Here is a 20,819-nt window from a genome sequence, read left to right on the forward strand (position 1 = left end):
TCATGGTCTCACAGTTTCGTGAGTATGAGCCCCAGGTCAGGACCTGCTTGGGATTCGCTCTCTCTGCCTCTCTGCTCCTCCCCTACTTGCGTTGTATCTGTCTTTCTCAAAATAAATAAAATCCCCCCCCAAAAGAGTCTAGTGTTTAACTGATGGAGCCACCCAGTGCCCCTCCTTGTAGTCACTTTTTTTAATAGTTTGTTTGAATCGGAATGTAAATAAGGTCCACACATTGTATTTGCTTCATATGTCTCTTGTCATAATTTTTTACGTTTTTTAACTTTTTGTTTTGAAATAATTTTAGATGTATAGAAAAATTACAAAAATAGTATCAGAAATTCCTGTACATTCAGCCAGAATCCACAGCTACTAACATTATACTCTATTTGCTTTGTTGTTCTCACTCTGTCTGAAAGTTGTAGACATGAGGGGATGCCTCATTATCCCTTAGTATGTCTACATGCCTTTCCTAAAAATTCCAATCTCCTGCCTAACCATAGCATGCTTGTCAAACTCTGGCAAAGAATATTGATGTAACACTGTCAAACCCATATACTCTGTTCAAATGCTGCCATTGTCTTAAGAAGGTCCTTTAGAGCAAAACCAACAACAGCAATCATGTTTTTTCTTTGCCACCTTTCCTTTCTGGTTCAGGACTCAGACATGTCTCTTTAGTCTACTTCAGTCTGGAATTGTGTCTGTTATGACCTTGACATTTTTTAAGAGTACCTACCATTTATTTTGTGGAATGTCTGTCGTTTGGATTTATCTGCTGTTTCCTCACAATTAGATTCAGGTTATACAATTTTGTCAGAGATCCTACTGGAAGCATTTGTGAGTTCTCAGTGCATCATATTTGGTGGATCACAATTTTGATTTGTCCTAAACTTTTTTTTTTAAGATTAACTTTTTAAAAAAATTTACTTTTCTCTCGTTTAAGATTGTGTTTGCCAGGTTTTCCTGCTGTAAAGTTAACAAATTTTGTACTTACTAAGAAATATTTTTGGAGAGAGATTTTGAAACTATAAATATCCTATTATCAAACTTTTACCCACTAGTTTTAAGGGAAGCAAAAATAATGTAAAAGCATGGAGGGGCATAAAACATTAAGAGACTCTTAAATACAGAGAATAAACAGGGTTGCTGGAGGGGTTGTGGGGGGGGGGGGAGGATGGGCTAAATAGGTAAGGGGCTTAAGTAATCTACTCCTGAAATCATTGTTGCACCATGTGCTAACTAATTTGGATGTAAATTATAAAAAATAAATAAATTCTAAAAAGTAACAAAACAAACAAACAAAAACCAGATACTGCCAAGTGGTGAGTTTTCTAATTGTCATTCTTCCTACATTTGTTTGTTGACCTTCTGCCATAAGGTAGAGTATTCCATTCTCTCCCATTGGTTTATTCATTTATTTTATTCTTAAATTTTTTTTAATGTTTATTTATTTTTGAGAGAGGGAGGATGAGCGGGGGAGTGGTAGAGAGAGAGGGAGACACAGAATCTGAAGCAGGCTCCAGGCTCTAAGTTGTCAGCACAGAGCCTGATTCAGGGCTCGAACTCACAGACTGCGAGATCATGACCTGAGCCGAAGTCGGATGCTTAACTGACTGAGCCACCCGGTGCCCCTTGTTGATTTTATTCTTTATGTACTCACATATTCCTGTTTTACTCAGTAGGTACAATTCATTACTATCATTAGCATTATTATTTACGTTGGTGTTTAACTTGTCCTGGGTTGGCCATTGGGGTTAGTCATTGGGTCATACTGGTTGCTCTACCCACTCATTTTCTGAGCACTTCCTTTCTTTATGACACACAAGATGTTCCAGTTCATGTTGTACTTGCCTTGCCCTAGCCCTAGAATCAGCCATTTTGCCAGTGGTATTTAGAATAGAAAATTTGTGCTTTTGTTTTGCTCATTGTCCTTGGGTATTGGTTGCTTGCAGGACCTTTCAGTGGACAGAACTAAGAGGTGTGTATATGTATATGCACACACACACACACACACACACACAAATAACCCCACACATTTATAGGTGAAGACCATGAGCTCATGCCGATACTTTCAGTCCTAATTCAGTACCGCATAGTCTATTCTAGCCTTTCTCCTTCCCGTATTTATGTCTTCCATCTCCGACAGTTTTTTGTTTTAATGTTTTTAATTTAATAGTCGGGGAGGGGCAGAGAGAGGGAGGGAGACAGAGGTTCCGAAGCAGGCTCTGGGCTGACAAGCCATCAGGCAGCGAGCCTGATGCAGGCTTGAACCCACAAACTGTGAGATCATGATCTGAGCCAAAGTCAGACTCTCAACCAGCTGAGCCACCCAGGCGCCACCATCTCCTACAGTTGAGAATCCTGGCTCCCATTATCCTTACTATATTTACGTATTTGCCCTCCCTTGCTGTATATAAGCAGTCTCCCAAACAGGTGGTCTCCTGGGCTGTGGTCCTGCAGGCTTGTGCTGGCCCAGAGTCCTCCCCACTCCCTGAGGTGTGAGTCTGGAGTCTCCCCCCGCTCCCTATCAGTGCAGTGACTCCCATTGGCCCAGGAGGAGGATTCACTGATGCTTACTAAGTGTGTTTGTTGAGATCAGGCTGTTTATAAAGAATGGGCAGCATAAAGTGAAGGGAAGAGAGGTGAGTGACCAGACTTAGGCCGGAATCAGAGTGGGTAAGGTCAGGCAGTAATCTCCTAAGTGGGGAAATATATACATTCTTCATTTGTCCTTTTATGAAGGACTAGAGTATATGCAGTAGAGTCAGGAGGTAAAATTGCTTCTTGCTCCCAGAGTAGGAGGAATTCTGGAGTTTTACTTAATGGTCAAAGGGATGTTTGGGGATCTTTTTATATCCATATATAAAACAAAATTTGAAGTGAATTCAGGATAGAAAAACTTTCAGGTGTGTACCCTCTTCCCATCTCCTTGAGGCAGAATAGTTTTAAATGCTCATATATTTGTATCAAGACTTTCTTATTCTTTGTACCTTGTATCAGCTATTTCATGGGTGAAAACCAGCCTTGTTCATGTATAAAAGGTAACCTAACAACTTCAAAGCATAACAATAATGCTGTAAATCTTGGAATATCGCAGGATGTGTGCCCCCCCCCCCCCCGCGCTCAAAAAAATGCAAACTGCTGGTCAAATAAGGTGCCACAAATTTCCTCCTGTGGCCTTTTGTCATCATGATAGAAGACAGAATTCAGAACAGATTGGGGAAGACATTGTATGATTTGGCTTACAGTTGTTAGAAGAGGGGAAGATATTCTTCTGAGTCAGGCTTCAACCAACATGGCTTGATGCTCTACCACATGTTGTGAGGGCAGTAAAACACACAGCTCTTCTAACTGGGTTCACCACTCTGTTCTGTGAAATTTCTCTATGACTCCAAAGAACCATGCTTTCTAAGAACATAGCCTGTTAGCAAGCTCCATGTGGGAGTAAAGGCAGGGTTGTAAGCAGAATTAGTCTAGGAGTTTTCATTGCTTGGGTAATAGCAATGGCTCTTGTGAGGGATAGTGTTGTTGCTAAAAACTGTAATACAAAATCTAGACCTGGCATCACAAAACAACATAGGGTTCTAGTCAAGCAAAGTTAATCAGTGTATATGAGCACATTTGGATAGTAAGTAACTTTTTTAAACTATAAGTTTTTCTACCTTCCTGTCTCCTTTTAATAATGCAGTGTCTTAGGTACTGTGGAGGGATTGACCTGGTGGGTAATTAAGGCACAGGCCAAGAAATTATATCCATTGTGAGCAGCTGAACCAGGATGTTGGGACCAGAAAGTCTGGTGATTATTCTCGTTCCCCATGAATGCAGAAAGCAATTGTTGTAAATCCATGACCATTCTATTACATATCCTCAGGCATGTAAAATTTGTAAAGTAAAAACATAGCAGAAATAGAGGTCAAGTTGCCTTGGAGTAAAAGGTCAAAGCAGTATATGTTTTTCACCAGTCTCTGATTGTGGGCATGTATGTTTGTTTAATCCTAAGCATCAAGCTTTAGGAAGAATTGCTTATCCTTTGGAAGGTAATCTGTTATAAAAGTAGTATTCTTGACTCTGGAAATTCTCTTTTCAGATGCTGTCTTTGCATTTCAATTACGCAACCCAGTGCACAATGGACATGCTCTGTTAATGCAGGATACCCATAAACAACTTCTAGAGAGGGGCTATCGGCGCCCATGTCCTTCTCCTTCACCCTCTTGGGGGTTGGACCAAGGATGATGATGTCCCTTTGATGTGGCGTATGAAGCAGCATGCTGCAGTACTGGAAGAAGGAGTCCTGAATCCAGAAACAACAGTGGTGGCCATCTTCCCATCTCCCATGATGTACGCTGGGCCAACTGAGGTAGACTGCTTTTAAGATTTGAACTGCAGCACAGTTGAAATCACATTTACTAATACAGCTAGAGTGGATATTTCTCTGATCTGTTGGTCTGCTCCAGTCATTGCCTGGAGTACTCTCATGCTCTGTTGGGAATGTTCTTTAGAGGTGGCCCCAGAAAAGCAGCCTTTCTGTGAACAAGAAGACAGAGACTTCTCTTGCTCTTATTGTGGCTTTTGGTCCCAGTTTTGTGAAGGAGGGAACATTCCCTGCAGATAGATGGCTCAGTGAGCTTGGGAAGGTGTGACAGAGGTACCCCTTAAAACTGTTGGCTAGGTTACAGACTGAGCTCTGATAATACCCATCTTAGTCCTTTGACAAAGTACTGTCATTCTTCCCTGGAAACAGATTTGGTCTGATTTTTGTAGCTTCTAAATTTTGGAAGGGCCACAGGTATTTTAGTGGGAAGGTAAGCATGGTACCTTTTAAAAAATTCTCAGAAAACATTCTTCATCTGTTTATAAAAGACTGGAGCAGAATAGAGTCAGGAAGTAAATTACTTTTTTTAAAAAAAAATATTTTAAGTTTATTTATTTTGAGAGAGACAGAATGAGCTAGGGAGGGGCAGAGAGAGAGGGAGAGACAGAATCCAAACCAGGCTCTGCACTGACAGCGCAGAGCCTGATGCAGGGCTCGAACTCCTAAACTGTGAGATCATGACCTGAGCCAAAGCAAGAGTCAGACACTTAACTGACTGAGCTATCCAGGTGCCCCAAAATTACTTCTTGATATTTGGTGGGAGGAGGGTTCTGGAGTTCTCTTTAGTGGGCAAAAAGAATGTTTTGAGATCTTTTTATGAGCATACATATAGAAGAGCACTTAATCAGGTTTTTGCTTCAAGGCAGAATAGGCATTAAAAAAAAATTTTGTTGAATGGATGAAAAAAGTTAATGAATGACCTAAGAAACAGTATGTGGCAAATTCCTAGCCAGCTTCTTGTTGAATTTTCAAGATGAAGTGCACATTATCAATTTATTTATATTTACTTGGGAGGCAAACCCTTTTAAAAAAGATCTAAATAATTTGTGTATATTCTGTGATGTCTTCCTCCAAAAACGTTTAGGAAATCCAAGCATGTTTGGCTGTTTAGGCTCAAGCCTAAAAATTTTCATTGGAACTTAGTTGTGGGGTTGTACACTCTTACTCTTTATCCAAGAAAAACTGACAAAGATAAAACAATCATAACAAAAAAGCTGAAAGATTAAAATGTATTTGATTCTCTTAGATCCAATGTAAATAATGCATTGGAACTTCAGTAGATAAAACTCCTCATATTCTTCTCTCTTTGTTGGTATCAAACGTTCATGAAAATGGGGCAGTGATCACCCTTTAAGTTTCCTAGAGACCACTGCGACCTTTAGTTCTTATATCTCAAAGAGTGATTAAATTGTTTTTGAGAAAAAGTAATGAATTTTGTTCCAGTAGTTCCACACCCTTTCCTTTGGTGCTGTCTTCATCATCATTTTAAAGGAATCATTTGGTCTGAAATACTGCGGAGTTTGGATGAGTGGTTTTGAAAATGGGAGTGACCCAAGCGACCAGCGTCAGGAATAGGCTACCTAGGAAAGGGAAGGGCTTTACCATCCCAATTCAGGATATATTTTGTCCTCTTTGTGTTTCGTTTCTTTGTCCTTATATAAAAGGGGGAGAGAGATGACATTTTAAATAAACCAAAAATTGCTTTTAAAAAGGGGAGGCTGAGAGGATAAGTAGTAAAAACAGCCAGCTATGGTAAAAACAGATTATGCTTTCTTGAGAGAACACAACAGAGGATGGAAGCATGCTGTTTTGTCTACATCGGAAAGGTTTTTACATCTTCTGATTTCAGAACCTGGGCTGTTTCTTATGGAAGATTCAAAGGTGAAGGTATGTAAAGGTACATTTGGGGTGCAAGCTAGCATTTTGGCTTATCTAAGGGTTGAGTTTTTGGCAAGCATAGCTGACTTGTTGGTGAGCTGGCTGCAGCAGGCCCTTCCTTGGCCTCAGATTAGACTCCTGTGGCTAACCGTCGGGGCATTGTCTGGTGAAGACACTACAAGCCTGCTGCCGGGGGGTCCAGGCATGGTTGTGGTTTGCCACCGGTTGGTTTGTAATCTCAGGTTAGGCTTCTTTGGACTTCTCTGGGTTACATTTAAATGCACAATAAATGATTATTTAACTGGTGCACAGGGAGGTCGGACTAAATGTTCTTTAAAGGGTCTGTTCCAGGTCGTTTTCTAGTTTGTCTTATTTTATTTGAACCTCATGTTTAAGTGTAGCATACGTAGGAAGCAGCGCACGTTTTACAGATGTATGGTTCAATGAATTTCTCCCATTTGAACAGTTATACGGCCAGCATCCAGACTTTAAAAAACAAAGATTATTAATCTGCACCCTAGATGCTGTCCTTCCTGTCCTTCTGTTCCCTCCCTGTTTTCGCCCAGGTGGTCATTGCTATCCTCACTTCTTACATCGTGGGTCCAATTTGCTTGTGCCAAAGTGTTGATACCCTGGGAAGCAGACTCTGAGAGCAAGGTTAGAGTTCAGGAAATTTATTAGGGAGAGCCCTTGGGATCAATGCTCATGGAAGAGGAGAGAGAGGAAGGGAGTGGGGTTGGGTAGAGAGAAAAGTTGAGCTGTGATTCAGTCTTAGCGGAAGCCTGATTTGACCCTATGGAGTCATGGAAAGGCCCTCAGAGATGTTCCATGTTGCAGAAGAAATAGTCACTGACGCCCCTGTGTTGACCAGTGATTGGCTGCCCAGGGAAGGGGCATGCCCTTGGCCACTGTTGCTCTTTTCTGCAGAGGCAGTTTCTGAAGAAGGCTGACAGCTGCTGGGTGTGTGTTTGCCCCTCTCCCAGAAGCTAGGAAAGAGTCCTCTTTTCCTGGGGGGACCCAAGTGTTGCATCACAACGTCCAGTCCAGCCTTTTTATAACTGAAATCATGCAGTATATACTTTTTTTGTATCTGGTTTCTTTCACTTTACATTGTGTTTCTGAAACTCACATCGTGTGTGGTTATTCTTAGTACAGTCACTAAGTACTACCGTACTTGTGTGCGATTGCACCCAATTCTGTTGGTGAGCATTTGGGCAGTCGCCAGTGCTTTGCTATTAAGAATAATGCTGGAAAAAAAATTGGGTGTTGTATGGAAACCAATTTGACAATAAATTTCATAAAAAAAAAAAAAAGAATAATCCTGGAGGTGGCTCAGTTGATTAAGCATCCAACTCTTGATTTTGGCTCAGGTCATGATCTCACAGATTGTGAGTTCGAGCCCTGATGGTGTGGAGCCTGCTTGAGATTCTCTGTCCTCCTCTCTTTCTGCCCCTTCCCCTGGCTCTCTCTCAAAAATAACCAAACATAAAAAAAAAAAAATAGTGCTAGTATGAGGATTTTAAGTGCATGTCTTTTCATGGACATTTGTGTTGGTATATTCCTAGGGCTAGCATTGGTGGGTCATAGGGTTTGCATTTGTTCAGCTTCAGCACATGCTGTCCATCAGTTTTCCCTTGTGGTTGTACCATTCTACTCTCCCAAGTGAGAAAATAAGTTATGTCCTCACTATACATGATTATCTCTTCTCTCCCATTTTAGCCAGTTTGTTCCTTTAGCCTATTTAGCCTCACATTTTATAATACTTTACTACTTCTTAGCCAACCTCAAAAATGTTTTCATTGAGCCAGTTTTACTGGAGAAGAAATGGAGAAGTGGGAAATGAGTTGTATTTATATACAATGATTGAGAAATGGAATATAATAATAGCTCATTTTCATTGAGTTTTTACTGTATTTGCCTGGCAACATTTCAGGGATTTTATGTGTAGTAGCTAACTTATTCTTTCTAGTAACACTAAGAGGGTAGGTATGATAATTCTCAGTTTACAGATGAGGAAACTGAGGTAGAGCTGTTAATAAACTTTTCTAGATCACACAGTAGTCTATAGATAGTCTGGGTCCAGGGCCATGTACTATAACTTCCACAAAATTTTTTTTTTTTAGTTTTGTGGTATATTGTTAAAATATATATTTTTAAATATTTACTTTGAGAAAGAAAGAGAGGAAATCCCAAACAGGCTCCGTGGAGGGCTCGAGCTCATGAACCATGAGATTATGACTTGAGCTGAAACCAAGAATCGGATGCTTAACTGACTGAGCCACCTAGGCACCCCCAAATATGTTTTGAAATAGGTGGCCACATATGTTTTGAAAAAGAGTTTGGAAATAAATTCTTAAATCATCCTATAAGAGTCCCAAAACAGTGAGGTCAGATGGCCCTGTCTGGTGTTCATTGGAAGAGGAACTTGTACACAGTGGCTTTCAAACTTATTTTTTGTTCATCACAGCCTAGAATTGTGGGTTGTGAGATATTTTTGTCCATCTGTATTCTTGCTCTTTGTATTCTTATGATACCTGCCTCATGGTATTAGTAATATCTGCCTATCTTTTTGTTGTTGTTGTTAGGAGTGGATAGGATGATGTAAATCATTTAATACATTGCCTGGTTGGTGACAGCACATGATAATAATATCAACCGTCTTTACTAAAGACAATAACAAACTGCTTTGCTGCAAGTTCTCAACACCCCTAGGATTCTGTCCCCACATCATGGGAGCTGCCTGTATACCTCAGGGCACTTGTCAATCTGTGTGAAGTCCTAGAATTTCAGCTTCGGAGGGGTGACCTCCTCTGGAACAGACTTCATGTCCTTTGGTTTGGAATGTCCTTTGGTGTTTGAGATAATATATAAAGAACATGAAAATAAATAATAAAAAGACAATGAAAATAACCACTTTTTGAGTGCCTGGGTGTGTGTCTGTCACACTGAATAGATTCTTTGCCTACATTGTATAACCTCATCCCCACAACAACTCAATGAGACAGCTTTGTTCTCATTTTACAGATGAGGTTATTGAAGCTCAGAGAGGCCAAGTAGCAATGGTGGTCCATCAGAGAACATCAAGAGTGGGACCGTAAAGTGGTAAAAGCAGATTTTATTCGGGAACTATTGCGATAGGGAAAAGAGTCCAGTATAAAACTGTGCTCACTTCTGAATACTGCTAAAGTGGGGATTGACAGCCAAAGGGCAGAGTGGGTGGTAGTGGGGAAAGGGTGGGGAGGTGGTTGGGAGGGGGCTAGTCAGTGGATAGAAAATTACCAAGAGGAAACATCAGAAGTTATGAGCAAGGGATGATTCCAGTTAAGCAGACGTCGCAGGATTCTTGCTGAAGTAGGCCACCTGATCCAGTATCACTTGGTTGGGGGGTGTAGGTGAGGAAGAAGAATTTGATCACATGTCGAGGATGGAGAGTTTTGGCTAACCTGACTTGGCAAGAATTTTGCTAAAGCTGGGTCACACGAGCTGTACATGGAAGGACACTGAGGGCTTAGAGGAGCCTCTCTAGAGTTAGGTCAAAAAGCGAGTCAGATCTTTCACCAGCATGACTGCAGAGTGGTGCTGAAACTGTGGCCTGCTGTTCTCTTCTCCAGAGCTCCTTGCTGCCCGAAAGTCCCTAAGGGGCCTGTGCTTTGCCAGTGGGTGGGAGGGCAAAGAAGTCGGGTGCCTGCACAGAGCTCTCACGTTTTCTAGAAGAGTATAAAAGCACCTTAAAGTTGTATCTGCCTTGTAGATCTCTATCTGGAGTATTAGTTATAAGCTAAGGGGTGTGGCTCTTGTCAGGAAGCACTGATCTGGTACCTGAGCAAGGGGCAGTTTTTAACTTCTGAACTTTTAAAGAACAAACTAGAAGTTCTAGTAAACACCTTTGTATTTTAAACCCCTTAAATGTTTTACTGTTTATGACCTGGCAGGGTGTAAACTGTTAGATTGAGTGACTTAAGAAAACTATTTCTTTTTCTCAAGTGCACCCCCCCCCCCCCCTTGAGTGTTTGACTTATTTGGCTTATTCACAGCCTTAAGTGAAAACTTTTTCTGTAATTAAAAAAACACTCATTTTTTTATAGCTTTTCCAGTGACATCAGGAAAAAGTCTGCCAGTAATGCTTATTTGCCAACTAATAATAATAAAAAAATAAAAACAATGACTCTTCCTTTAATCATTTTCTGTAGGTCATTTAGAAGGCATTGGTACCAGATTTGTTTCCCTAGCACAAATGCTTTTTAGAGCAGTGAGCAGCTGTTAAGCCTGTTTGGTTATCAACAGGATGTCCCTGATTTTCCAGTCTGTAAAGATTTAATGGCTTGATTCCTAAATTCCATTTTAGGAATTGGGTGGGTGGGGGAGGCATGTGGAGCGAGAGTTACTTTTCTAATGCTGAAAAGGTGTTATGTGCGTGCATTTTCATTTTTGTGAGGTATCCATTGACTGTAGGAAATTGTGGTTGTCCTGTCTCACAAAATACTAAGTCCATTTTTGTGAAGGATAAATAAATGCATGAGAGTGCTGAAAGTCCCATGTATTATGGAATGTGAATGTGTGCAGCTAATAGCTACATCCTTGGTTTAAGACATTTGGATGAGGTTAACCAGTCGAATTTCGGAGGAAACATACAGTTGGAGGTAGCGATTTCTCTTTCCTGTGGAAGTTATCCATGCATGAGTAAATGACTCCTTAATAGAAACTGTTTCTGTGTAAATGAGCAGATGCCCTACGTGGGGGACAGTAGGAGCATATTGCCACCTGGATGCCAGTGTGTTTATTTAATTAGTCGGTGCTTCGCACCAGGATCTGCAGTGTAAGTAGGATGTCTGTTAGGATATACATCTGTTCTCCCTGTAAGCACTTCTAAGAGTTCCAACAACCTAAAGGGACATTACTTGTTGAGATCTGAGCCTAATTATAGGAGCCATAGACTCCCAAATTTTAATTATAAACTTTGATCCTCTCTGGGGTCTTTGATAATTTTGTCTTCTCATTTATATTATACATGTTTCTAGAGTAGTGCAACACAGGCTTACAGTCTCTTATCCAGAATCTTTGGGGTCTTGTATTACCTAATTCCCCTGGGATATAAAGCACATTAATATTTCTGTAGTGAATGACTCTTCACACCGAGTGGGATCAGTAGAGCCTGTAACTAATTTCATGTCAGTTTTGATCAGGTTTTATGACTAAATTAGTTTTAAAAGCTCGGCGTTTGGGGTTTTTGATTTTTCACAGGGATGTGTTACCTAATTGTAATTTCACAAAATGTACATATATCCTGTTGTATACCTTAAACTCACACAGTGTCGTATGTCAATTATATCTTAATAAAGCTGGGAAAAATTGGATTTCAGGTTTTTGGATAAGCAGATGTGGGGTCTGTTGCACAAAAACATTTGGAATCTGTTGATGTATTTTTATTTTGAAAGTAATTTTGAGGGGCATCTGGGTGGTTCAGTTGGTTGGGCATGTGAATTTGGCTCAGGTCATGATCTCGTGGTTCATGAGTTCAAGTCCCACATTCAGTTTGCTGTTGTCACCGCAGAGCCTGCTTTGGATCTTCTGTCCCCCACCCCCCACCCTCTGCTCCTTCCCCGCTTGTGTGCGCTCTCTCTCCCTCAAAAGTAAATAAACCTAAAAAAAAAAAAATAATAATTTTGAGGATCTGTATAGTCTGATATTTTATATATTTTTAGCTTATATATAGTTTCTTGATAACTGAAGTTACTAATTTAATTCAGAGACATTAAATTTTATAAGTGTTTTAGGATGCTTTTCATGGTGGAAAATAATCCTTTTTTTTCTCCTGATTTTTCTATAGATTCTCTGCTCAGCATCTGTTCTGGTTTCTTACTAAAGCAGCATCATGTTCTAATATTGTCTGTTAGTCTGGTTTTCCGAGGTTTCCTGCAATTATGTAATCTACACTGTTTCTTTCCTAAATACAGTGCTAACTAGAATTTTTTCTGCTGGCGTTCCATCTTACTGTAGGGCCTGACACGGTATAAGGGCTCAGTAAGAATAGGTATGCATGGATTTGGGGGCTGGAGATGCCCAGGAATAATACTTGATCTCTGAGTTGTTCATTTTGCAGCCTTGGACATGTTACTAAAACTCTCTAAGTTACCAGTGTACTTATTTATAAAACAGGAATAGTAACTGATCAATGTGCTGTATATATAAAATGGGATAATATTTATAAAACACTTTGTGCAGTGACTAGCATATTAGGAAGAGCTCAGTAATTGGTACCTGTTTTGATCTTCTCTGACCCTGGTAAAGGACTTCATGAAATGTTTTCCAGTGCCTTACCACCTTTGGTTCCTTAAAATAATACTCGCTGAGAGAGTGGAGAGGCAGAAGCAAATCAAGCTCTTTGGTCTCTTTTTAAAAGCAAATTTTGGGACCCTGGGTTTGACAGGCAGGAGCAAGAGGGGCAATCTGGGCCATGGTGGATTTACTCCCACCCACCATGGGAGAGTTTCCCCTCCCCAATCCTCCCACTCGGCAAGGCTGGGCTCAACCAGGACAGCATTATTTATAAATGCCTACTGCATATAAAATGATGTCTACTGCTGAGAAATCAGGAGGCAAGCCACTATGATTTGGGAATTTCAAGAAAATAGATTAATATTTGAGTGATTAACGTACAAAGAAGAGAGGGGTATTTTAACATGCAATTCATGAGATGAATGAAGGTAGTCTTTTTACCCAACAAAAGTAGATCATGGATTTGACTTTCTAAAGAATTTTTGTGTACTATTAAGATAAGTACATTTTTGATAGTCTGGAAAACAAAATTTGCACATTTATGTAAGAAAATCATTTCTGTGCCTACTGTTCTTTTATAAACCAGTTGAGTATTTGAGTTTTGCTATATGGAATGTTGACTTTGATAAAATTTATTACACTTCTCTAAAAGCAAATGTCGGTATAAATATATAAAGAAATAGGTCACTTAAGTTGGCCATATATTGTTCAACTTATTCTCAATATTCTTAATAAGAAAAGTTGAACATATATACTTAATCTGCTAGGCTTCTGGGATAGTGGGATTTCTCAACTGGGGCAGGAGAGGATGGTGTAGGTAGGAGTTGTGGTATTATTATAAGAGGTGGTATTTCTAGTTATATATTTTTATAATGTAATTTTATTTTTTTTATTATTTTTTATTATTTTTTAAATGTTTATTTTTGAGAGAGGGCAAGAGCGAGCGAGCAGGGGAGGGACAGAGAGAGAGAGAGGGAGACTCAGAATCCAAAGCAGAGCTGTCCGTGCAGAGCCCGATGTGGGGCTCAAACCCACGAGCCATGAGATCATGATCTGAGCTGAAGCTGGACGCTCAACCAACAGAGCCATTCAGGCACCCCGATAATATAATTTTAAATTTGGAAAGTTTGTTCATTTTTTGTTTCAGAAACTCCTGAAAATAAAATTTACCAAAATCTTTGCCAGGTTTGAGAGTAGGGGGATAGGTGATGGCTGCTATTTTTCTAATGGAGTCAGGGAACAAATGGACTTTATGTTTGTCAAAAGGGATGTCAATTAAAAATGGGTAAGAGAAAAGTAAATGGATATGTGACACTTTTCTGGGTAAGATGGACATATTGGGATGAGCAGTATGGGACAAGAGCAATTCTAAGGTATTTACATTATAAATATTGTGTATGGGAGAGAGAAAAGATGGCGGAGTACGAGGATGCTGGGCTCACTGTGTCCTGCTGATCACTTAGATTCCACCCACATCTGCCTAAATATAAATAGTGTGTATGGAGATGTATAATTTGGGTTTGTGTCCATCAATAATCTTTTGGTTCATTAGTCACACGATATCTTAATAAATCTATGAGGGTGGCAAGGAGCAGGCATTATAGGATTAATATTTGCATAGATAAATGTAATTTGAGTCAATTATAATTTGAATTATGAACTACTTCCCTATTCACACTATTGAACAGCAAAACTTAATTAATTCTGACTTGGATTACGATATAGAAATTAAAGATTTGAATAAACCTTAGCCCCCACAATGTACTTTGGGAGGAAATTCTAAGCAAATATCTGTTATTGATATCTGTTATAGTTATTGATTATTGATATAGTTATAGTTATTGATTCTAAGTAGTCCATAGTCTGTGTAAAATTTTGATAAGACACTTCTCAAACCTTACTTGAAAGTGAAGTGAGATAATTGTTGGACCTCAATATTAGGTAGAATTTGAACAGGGGAAGTTTAAAGAATTACTAGACTTCAATAGAAGAGTAATTATAAAAATGTAAAGTGAACTCTGAAGGGTACCCTAGGGTTGAGGCAGATTACAAAAGTAGAGATAAACTTAGAAAAGAAATCCCCCTCCCTAAAGCTGGGCTTCAGACCTCATTGAAAAAGGCATGGTTTAGGGGTGCCTGGGTGGCTCAGTTGGTTGAGTGTCCAACTTGTGGTTTTGGCACAGGTCATGATCTCCCGGTTCGTGGGATTGAGCCCCGCGTTGGGATCCACGTTGACAGCACAGAGCCTGCTTGGGATTCTCTATCCCTCTCTCTCTGCCCCCCCCGCCCCCATAAATAAGTAAAGAGAAAGCATGGTTTCATCCCACCACATGGTGGAGAAATTCAGTGGACTGTCTGGACCATAACTGGTTCACAGAAACCAGAAAGCAGGAAACAACCCTCTGATGAACAGGCTAGCTGAGGCTGACAGACCAGTGCTGAGTGGGTCAGGACTTTGGGAGGGAGCCCTCTTGCTGCCAGAGCAGTGCACAGAGTGTGATAGCTGTGTTGAGGTGGATGCAGGAAATAACTTTCTGGGGCACGGGTGAGCACAGGCTGGTGGGTGGGTGAATGGCAGGACTCAGAAAGCTACTGCTGCTGAGAGGCTTGGAATGCACCAGTGTCTGCACTAGGAGGGCAGCAATGAGGTGGTCATTGGGCTCAGGCTAGGGCTTGAGGTCGTTGAAGGCTTGTGTACTTTGGGCTTGCCCATGGGCCCGAGTGCCACCCATATCCTCCATACACAGGCCGCTTGGACAACCCCTTCCTACTACAATGTCTCTGATACCCTCTACTGATAAAACTAAGCATTTCTTCTTTACAGAGAGCATAGTGTTAAAAGAGTTCAATCTGTTGTCTCAGAACAAGTACTGAAGGGTGAATTTGGAGTTGAGAGACAACTGATTGATAATTGGCACAAAAACCTAGAGTGACATGCCCAAAAACATTAAAAACAAACTTCAGAAGGGGTGCCTGGGTGGCTCAGTTGGTTAAGCATCCGACTCTTAATTTCAGCTCCAGTCATGATCTCACAATTCATGGGATCCAAGTCCTGCATTGGGCTCTGCACTGACAGTGAGACCCTGCTGAGGATTCTCTCTCTCCCTCTCTGTCTGTCCCTCCCCAGCTTGTGCACTCTCTTTCACTCTCTCAAAATAAATGAACGTTAAAAAAAAGCCTCAAAAAAATGAGAAGTGCCAGTAAATTACCTGTGGGCTAGAATGAAGCTATTGACACTTTAAAGGAAAACCACACAATTCAGACTCCTTAGAAGAAATCATGTGCTAGTCCAGCTTGCAGTAACAAATTGTTTAAAATATGAAGAAGCAGAAAGGGGTGATCTATAATTCAGAATAAAACTGTCACTAGAAACATACCTTGAGATGATGCTGATGTAAGAATTAGCAGTTAAGAGCATTAAAACTTGTTAAAGCAAATATGGTCTAACGGATAAGAAATCTCAAAAAAAAAAGGAAACTATAAAAAAAAATCAAATGGAAATTCAAAGACTGAAGTAGATATGAAATGAAAACATTTGTTGTATGGAGTTAAATACAGACTAGAGGTGGCAGAATAAAAGGTCAATGAGCTAGAAGTCACTCAAAGTTACCTGAGAAAAGAAAAAGGGAATTAGATGGGGAAAAAAATGAGCAGAGCCTCTGTGACTTGTGGGCAGTATCCAGCCATCTTACAAATGTGTAATTGGAGTTCTGAAAAGAGGAGAGAGAGAAAAAAATGTGGCAGAAAAGGTGTGAGGTTTTTTTGTGGTGGTGGTGGTGGTGGTGTTGTTGTTGTTGTTGTTGTTGCTGTTTAAAGTAGGCTTCATGCCCACTGCTGGGCTGGACCTCACTCTGAGTTCAAGACCTACCCGAGATCAAGAGTCCAGATGCTTAACCGACTGAGCCACCTGGGTGCCCGTGGCAGAAAAGGTTTTTGAAAAAATGGTTAAAAGTTTTCCAAAATTGATGGAAAACATCAGCCTACAAATTCAAGAAGACTAATAAATCTTAGAAAGGATAAATCCAAAGAAAACCACACTTAGGCACAAGCAGTCAACCTGCTGAAAATTAATGATATAAAGAGGAGCCTTAAAAGCAAAGTGATGGGGGCAAGGAGGTCTGACTTCTCAGGAGCGATACGAAGTAGAAACAATGCAGTGACGTCTTTAAGAGAAAAACAGAAAGCCTGTTAATCTATAGGATTCTGTATTCAAACAAAAATAAAGATGAAGTAAATATATTTTCAGGTAAGAGTTGAGGATTTTATTTGGAAAAATTTTTTCAGAAGTCTTCCAGCGGACTTCCCCAGAGGTTGCATTATATGCTCAGATGCCCACGCTGTATGGCAAGGAAGGGCCTGTCGTTTTCATCTTCTAGAGTGAGGTTTTTGTCATCAAGAAATAGATAAGGGCAAAGAGAAATCAGTTATTGTATAGGCAACCAGCACTATTTGCCACATAGGTGTTAAATTACTTTTGTAATCAGGAAAAAAGCCAATCTGTGTTTGGCACACGGATGCAAGTAAAGCAGAAAATAAGTCATTTGCTGTTAGGTTGGCCATTTATGGATCCTTAGAAGGCTCTGTAGGAAACCTGTAGACCTCATCTTCTATTCCTTCTTCGGTATGCATTCAGTATTCCAAACATGCTTGCCACTGGGCATAAGAACACAATAATACACTTTGACCTCGGTGTGCTGGAGAGAGACCCAGTCAGCTCTCACTGGGTTTTAGTGACTACCTTCTAGGCAGCATGTCCTCTTTGTCAGAGAGCAAATGAATTTTCTTTAGAAACTGGTTAGGAAGCAATTAAATGCAACTGGGATTGTCATGGACTGTTTCACAGAGTAATAGTTAGAAGCAGCGGTGTTTGCGATTGTCCTTTGTTGAGGGTCAGGTGCTATCTTGAGTGCTTTCAAATCTCCCATCAATTTATGTGTTAAACATTATCTTTCCCATTTTTATACCTTTTTTTTTTTGAGATAGCGTGAATGGGGAAGGGTCAGAGAGAGTGAGGGAGACACAGAATCTGAAGCAGGCTCCAGGCTCTGAGCTGTCAGCACAGGGGCCAGCGCGGGGCTTTCACTCATGAGTGAGATCGTGACCTGAGCCCAAGTCAGACGCTTAACTGAGTCCCCCAGCGACCCTCTCATTTTTATAAATGGAAATTGAGGCTTCTATTAGGAAATCAACTAAGGACATTGCATCATTAAGAGGCAAAACTATGGTTTAAATCTAGGACAGCCTGATTCTAAAGCCTGTGTTCCTAAACCGGATATAGGATGGCTGTGGGCGGACTTGGATTCTCTTGACTGAAAAATATTGTACCTTTTCAGTGGGTTGTAAATTGATTCACACCAGTCATTCTTGGAAGTGTTACATGTGATTTGCTCATTCCTGGTTGTTATAATGCTAAAAGTATTCTCATAGGGAAACCATTCACTAGAATATAAATTGAAATCATTCAGGTTATTTGCAGGATAGTGTTGACTCTGTCCATGCTTGTTGTATTTACATTTAATTTACTCATTTAATTTCTAGAAGAACTCGAAGAGGCAATTCAATTTTCTGGTTATTTTATAAGACAAAATTAGAACTGGCCACTGCCACCAATATGCTTTGTGATTCAGTAAGATACTGATTTTTCTGGGTTTGGTTTCCTCTCCTTTTAAAAGGGCAGAGGGGGTTGGATTAAATGATCTGAGCTTCCTTACATATTAAAATTAAGCTATACATTCCTTGTTCATAAACCATTTGGTACCTGAATGATTCAAGTATCTAGACATAAACATTTAATGAGCAAAGTAAGTTCACCTAAATTCAGAGAATGTAGATTGGTCTTTTAATTTAACTCTGTAAGCAGTAGCTAATTTGCATGAGGCTGAAATGATTTTCCATTTAACTGAAGTTGCAAAATGGTTCATTGATGATTTGATTCTGACTGACCCTTTGATAAAAATTCTGAGTCTGAACTAGTCGCATCTACAGTGAAGGGGCAGAGAGGAGTGAGCAGTATTTTCATGAAGGACTGAATCAGGGTGGTTGGAGGAAGAGGTGGTGTCTATGAGGAACACAAGTCTTTTATCGTTGTGTTTTGTCATCTTGTTCGTACAGAACTATTACAGCTTGTTGCAAACTGTAGTAATGCTGAATAGTAGAAGAGATATAGGACCTTGGGGTCCTCTTTATTTAGCTAGCATATGGGGAAAGAGAACTAGAATAGTGCACAGGCAGCTTTTGAATGGTCCTTGTTTGGAAGTGGTACACATCACTCTGGGTCTCTTGGTTGTTTTTTTTTTTTTTTTAAGTTTATATCTTTTGAGAGAGAGAGAGAGAGGGAGAGAGAATCCCAAGTAAGCTCTGCATTCTCAGCGCAGAGCCCGATGTAGGTCTTGAACTCATGAACTGTGAGATCATGACCTGAGCTGAAATTAAGAGCCAGACGCTTAACCGACTGAGCCACCCAGGTACCCTGGCTCTTATTTTTTGTACCAAATCTCTGCTACATGGCCACACTGCAAGATATACTGAGGGTTATATTAAACTATGTGCTCAGGAAGGATAGTATAAGGTACATAGAAATACAGGTAGTTGGGAAAATAAGTGAGTGAAAAAAAATCAAGACAGTTTTTACTATAGGAAAAACAAACAGTTGTACAAGGAGGGGGATGAAATAAAGATGATAATGGGTGACATTTACTGTGTACTTTATACCAGGTACTATTCTAAGTTTTTACATTTCCCCATATTACTTTTCTTAGAAACTCTGAGATAAATACAGTTGTAATTACCATTTTACAAATGAATTTCACCAACAGTGATGATATCACCATATTTATTGGATAAATGGGGTAGGGAATAAGGACAATGGAGTGAGTCAAGCATCATCACAGTAGGAAATAGAAATAACATAGAAGTAATATAATATCTAAAATGAAATAGATCAGCAGTATACACATGCCATTTAGAAACACAGAGGTAGGGGCTCCTGGCTGGCTTGGAGCATGCAACTCTTGATCTCGGGGTTAGGAGTTCGAGCCCAGTGTTGGGTGTAGAGATTACTTAAAAATGAAACCTTAGAAACACAGAGGTAAATATCAGTAAGCTTAAAAAGCTGGAACTCCTCAGGGTGATCATTTCAGGTACGGGGTCTGGGATTGTCCTTGTGCTATTGCACTTTCTAAACTGTTTCAATAAAAGTATGTCTTGGTATCAGAGTATTGAGAGATCAAAGGACAATGATGTGTGGGTGGTCATCATTTTTATCTTATTTTCAGATACAGCAGAAATGGTTTTGTAAATCATTAAGTAGTGGAGCCTAACACTGAAAGGGAGCCAAGGCCAGATTTCTTTTTTCTTTTCCTTTTTCTTTTTCTTGTTTGTTTGTTTATGAGAGAGAGTGTGCATGTGTGTGTGCGTGTGCATGTGGGAGACAGGCAGAGGGAGGGGGCAGAAAGAATCCCAAGCAGCCTCCACGCCCAGCATGGAGCCCGACGCAGGTCTTGATCAATCCACAACTGTAAGATCGTGACCTGAGCCAAAATCAGGAGTCAGACACTCAACCAGCTGAGCCACTCAAGTGCCCAGGAGCTGAGAACAGATTTCTAGACTGGGTTTCCTCTGCACTTTCTTGATAAGTCACTTAACCTTTGGGCGCTCGTTTCTTCAAATGTTAGTGAGAATGATGATCTCTTACATGGCTAAAATGGTTTTTAAAATTACTTTAGCTTCTAAAGTTCCATGTTTCTGGGTGTTAAACTAATTTTGTTTTTAAACAAGCACTACTGTGAATGCATCAGAGCTTCAGAGCTGGTTTTGGATGCAGCATGGCTGTGTGGTCACAACCAACCCTTGCTATTATTCTTACCTAGCATCTTCGGTAGTAGTCACTTGGCTGTAGGGTTTCTCAGTACCAGTTTATGTAAGTATTCATATAATTGAAATCCAATAGCTTTTTAAAAACCTATTCAAGTGTAACAAAGAAGAGTGTGTACCTTACAAGCTCTGAATTTGGAATATACAGCTCAGTGACTATAGTTGATAATACTGTACTGTATATATGAAATTTGATGAGAGTATATCTTAATTGTTTTCATCACACACACACTCCGAGGTGATAGATGTGTCCATTAACTTGGTTGTGGTCAGTATTTGGCAGTATATATGTATATCAAATCATGTTGAATGCTTTAAATATATACCATTTTATTTGTCAATTATACTCAGTAAAACTGGGAAAAAAAATTATCATTATCCCAGAAGCCCCTTCCAGTTTCTTCCCTCGAAGGGTCAACCGCTA

At 40.0% G+C, this 20,819-nt stretch overlaps 1 protein-coding gene across 1 annotated transcript in view; it reads left to right on the top strand.

The window, feature by feature from the left end:
- Positions 1-20,819, top strand: part of PAPSS1 (3'-phosphoadenosine 5'-phosphosulfate synthase 1) — a 103,085-nt gene that overhangs the window by 65,966 nt on the left and 16,300 nt on the right. The window contains 2 exon segments of the mRNA XM_027061997.2: positions 4,085-4,188; positions 4,190-4,354. Coding sequence (XP_026917798.1) covers positions 4,085-4,188; positions 4,190-4,354 — 269 coding nt within the window.

This window comes from Acinonyx jubatus, chromosome B1 (genome assembly GCF_027475565.1).
Source record: "Acinonyx jubatus isolate Ajub_Pintada_27869175 chromosome B1, VMU_Ajub_asm_v1.0, whole genome shotgun sequence".
Taxonomy (NCBI): Eukaryota; Metazoa; Chordata; class Mammalia; order Carnivora; family Felidae; genus Acinonyx; species Acinonyx jubatus.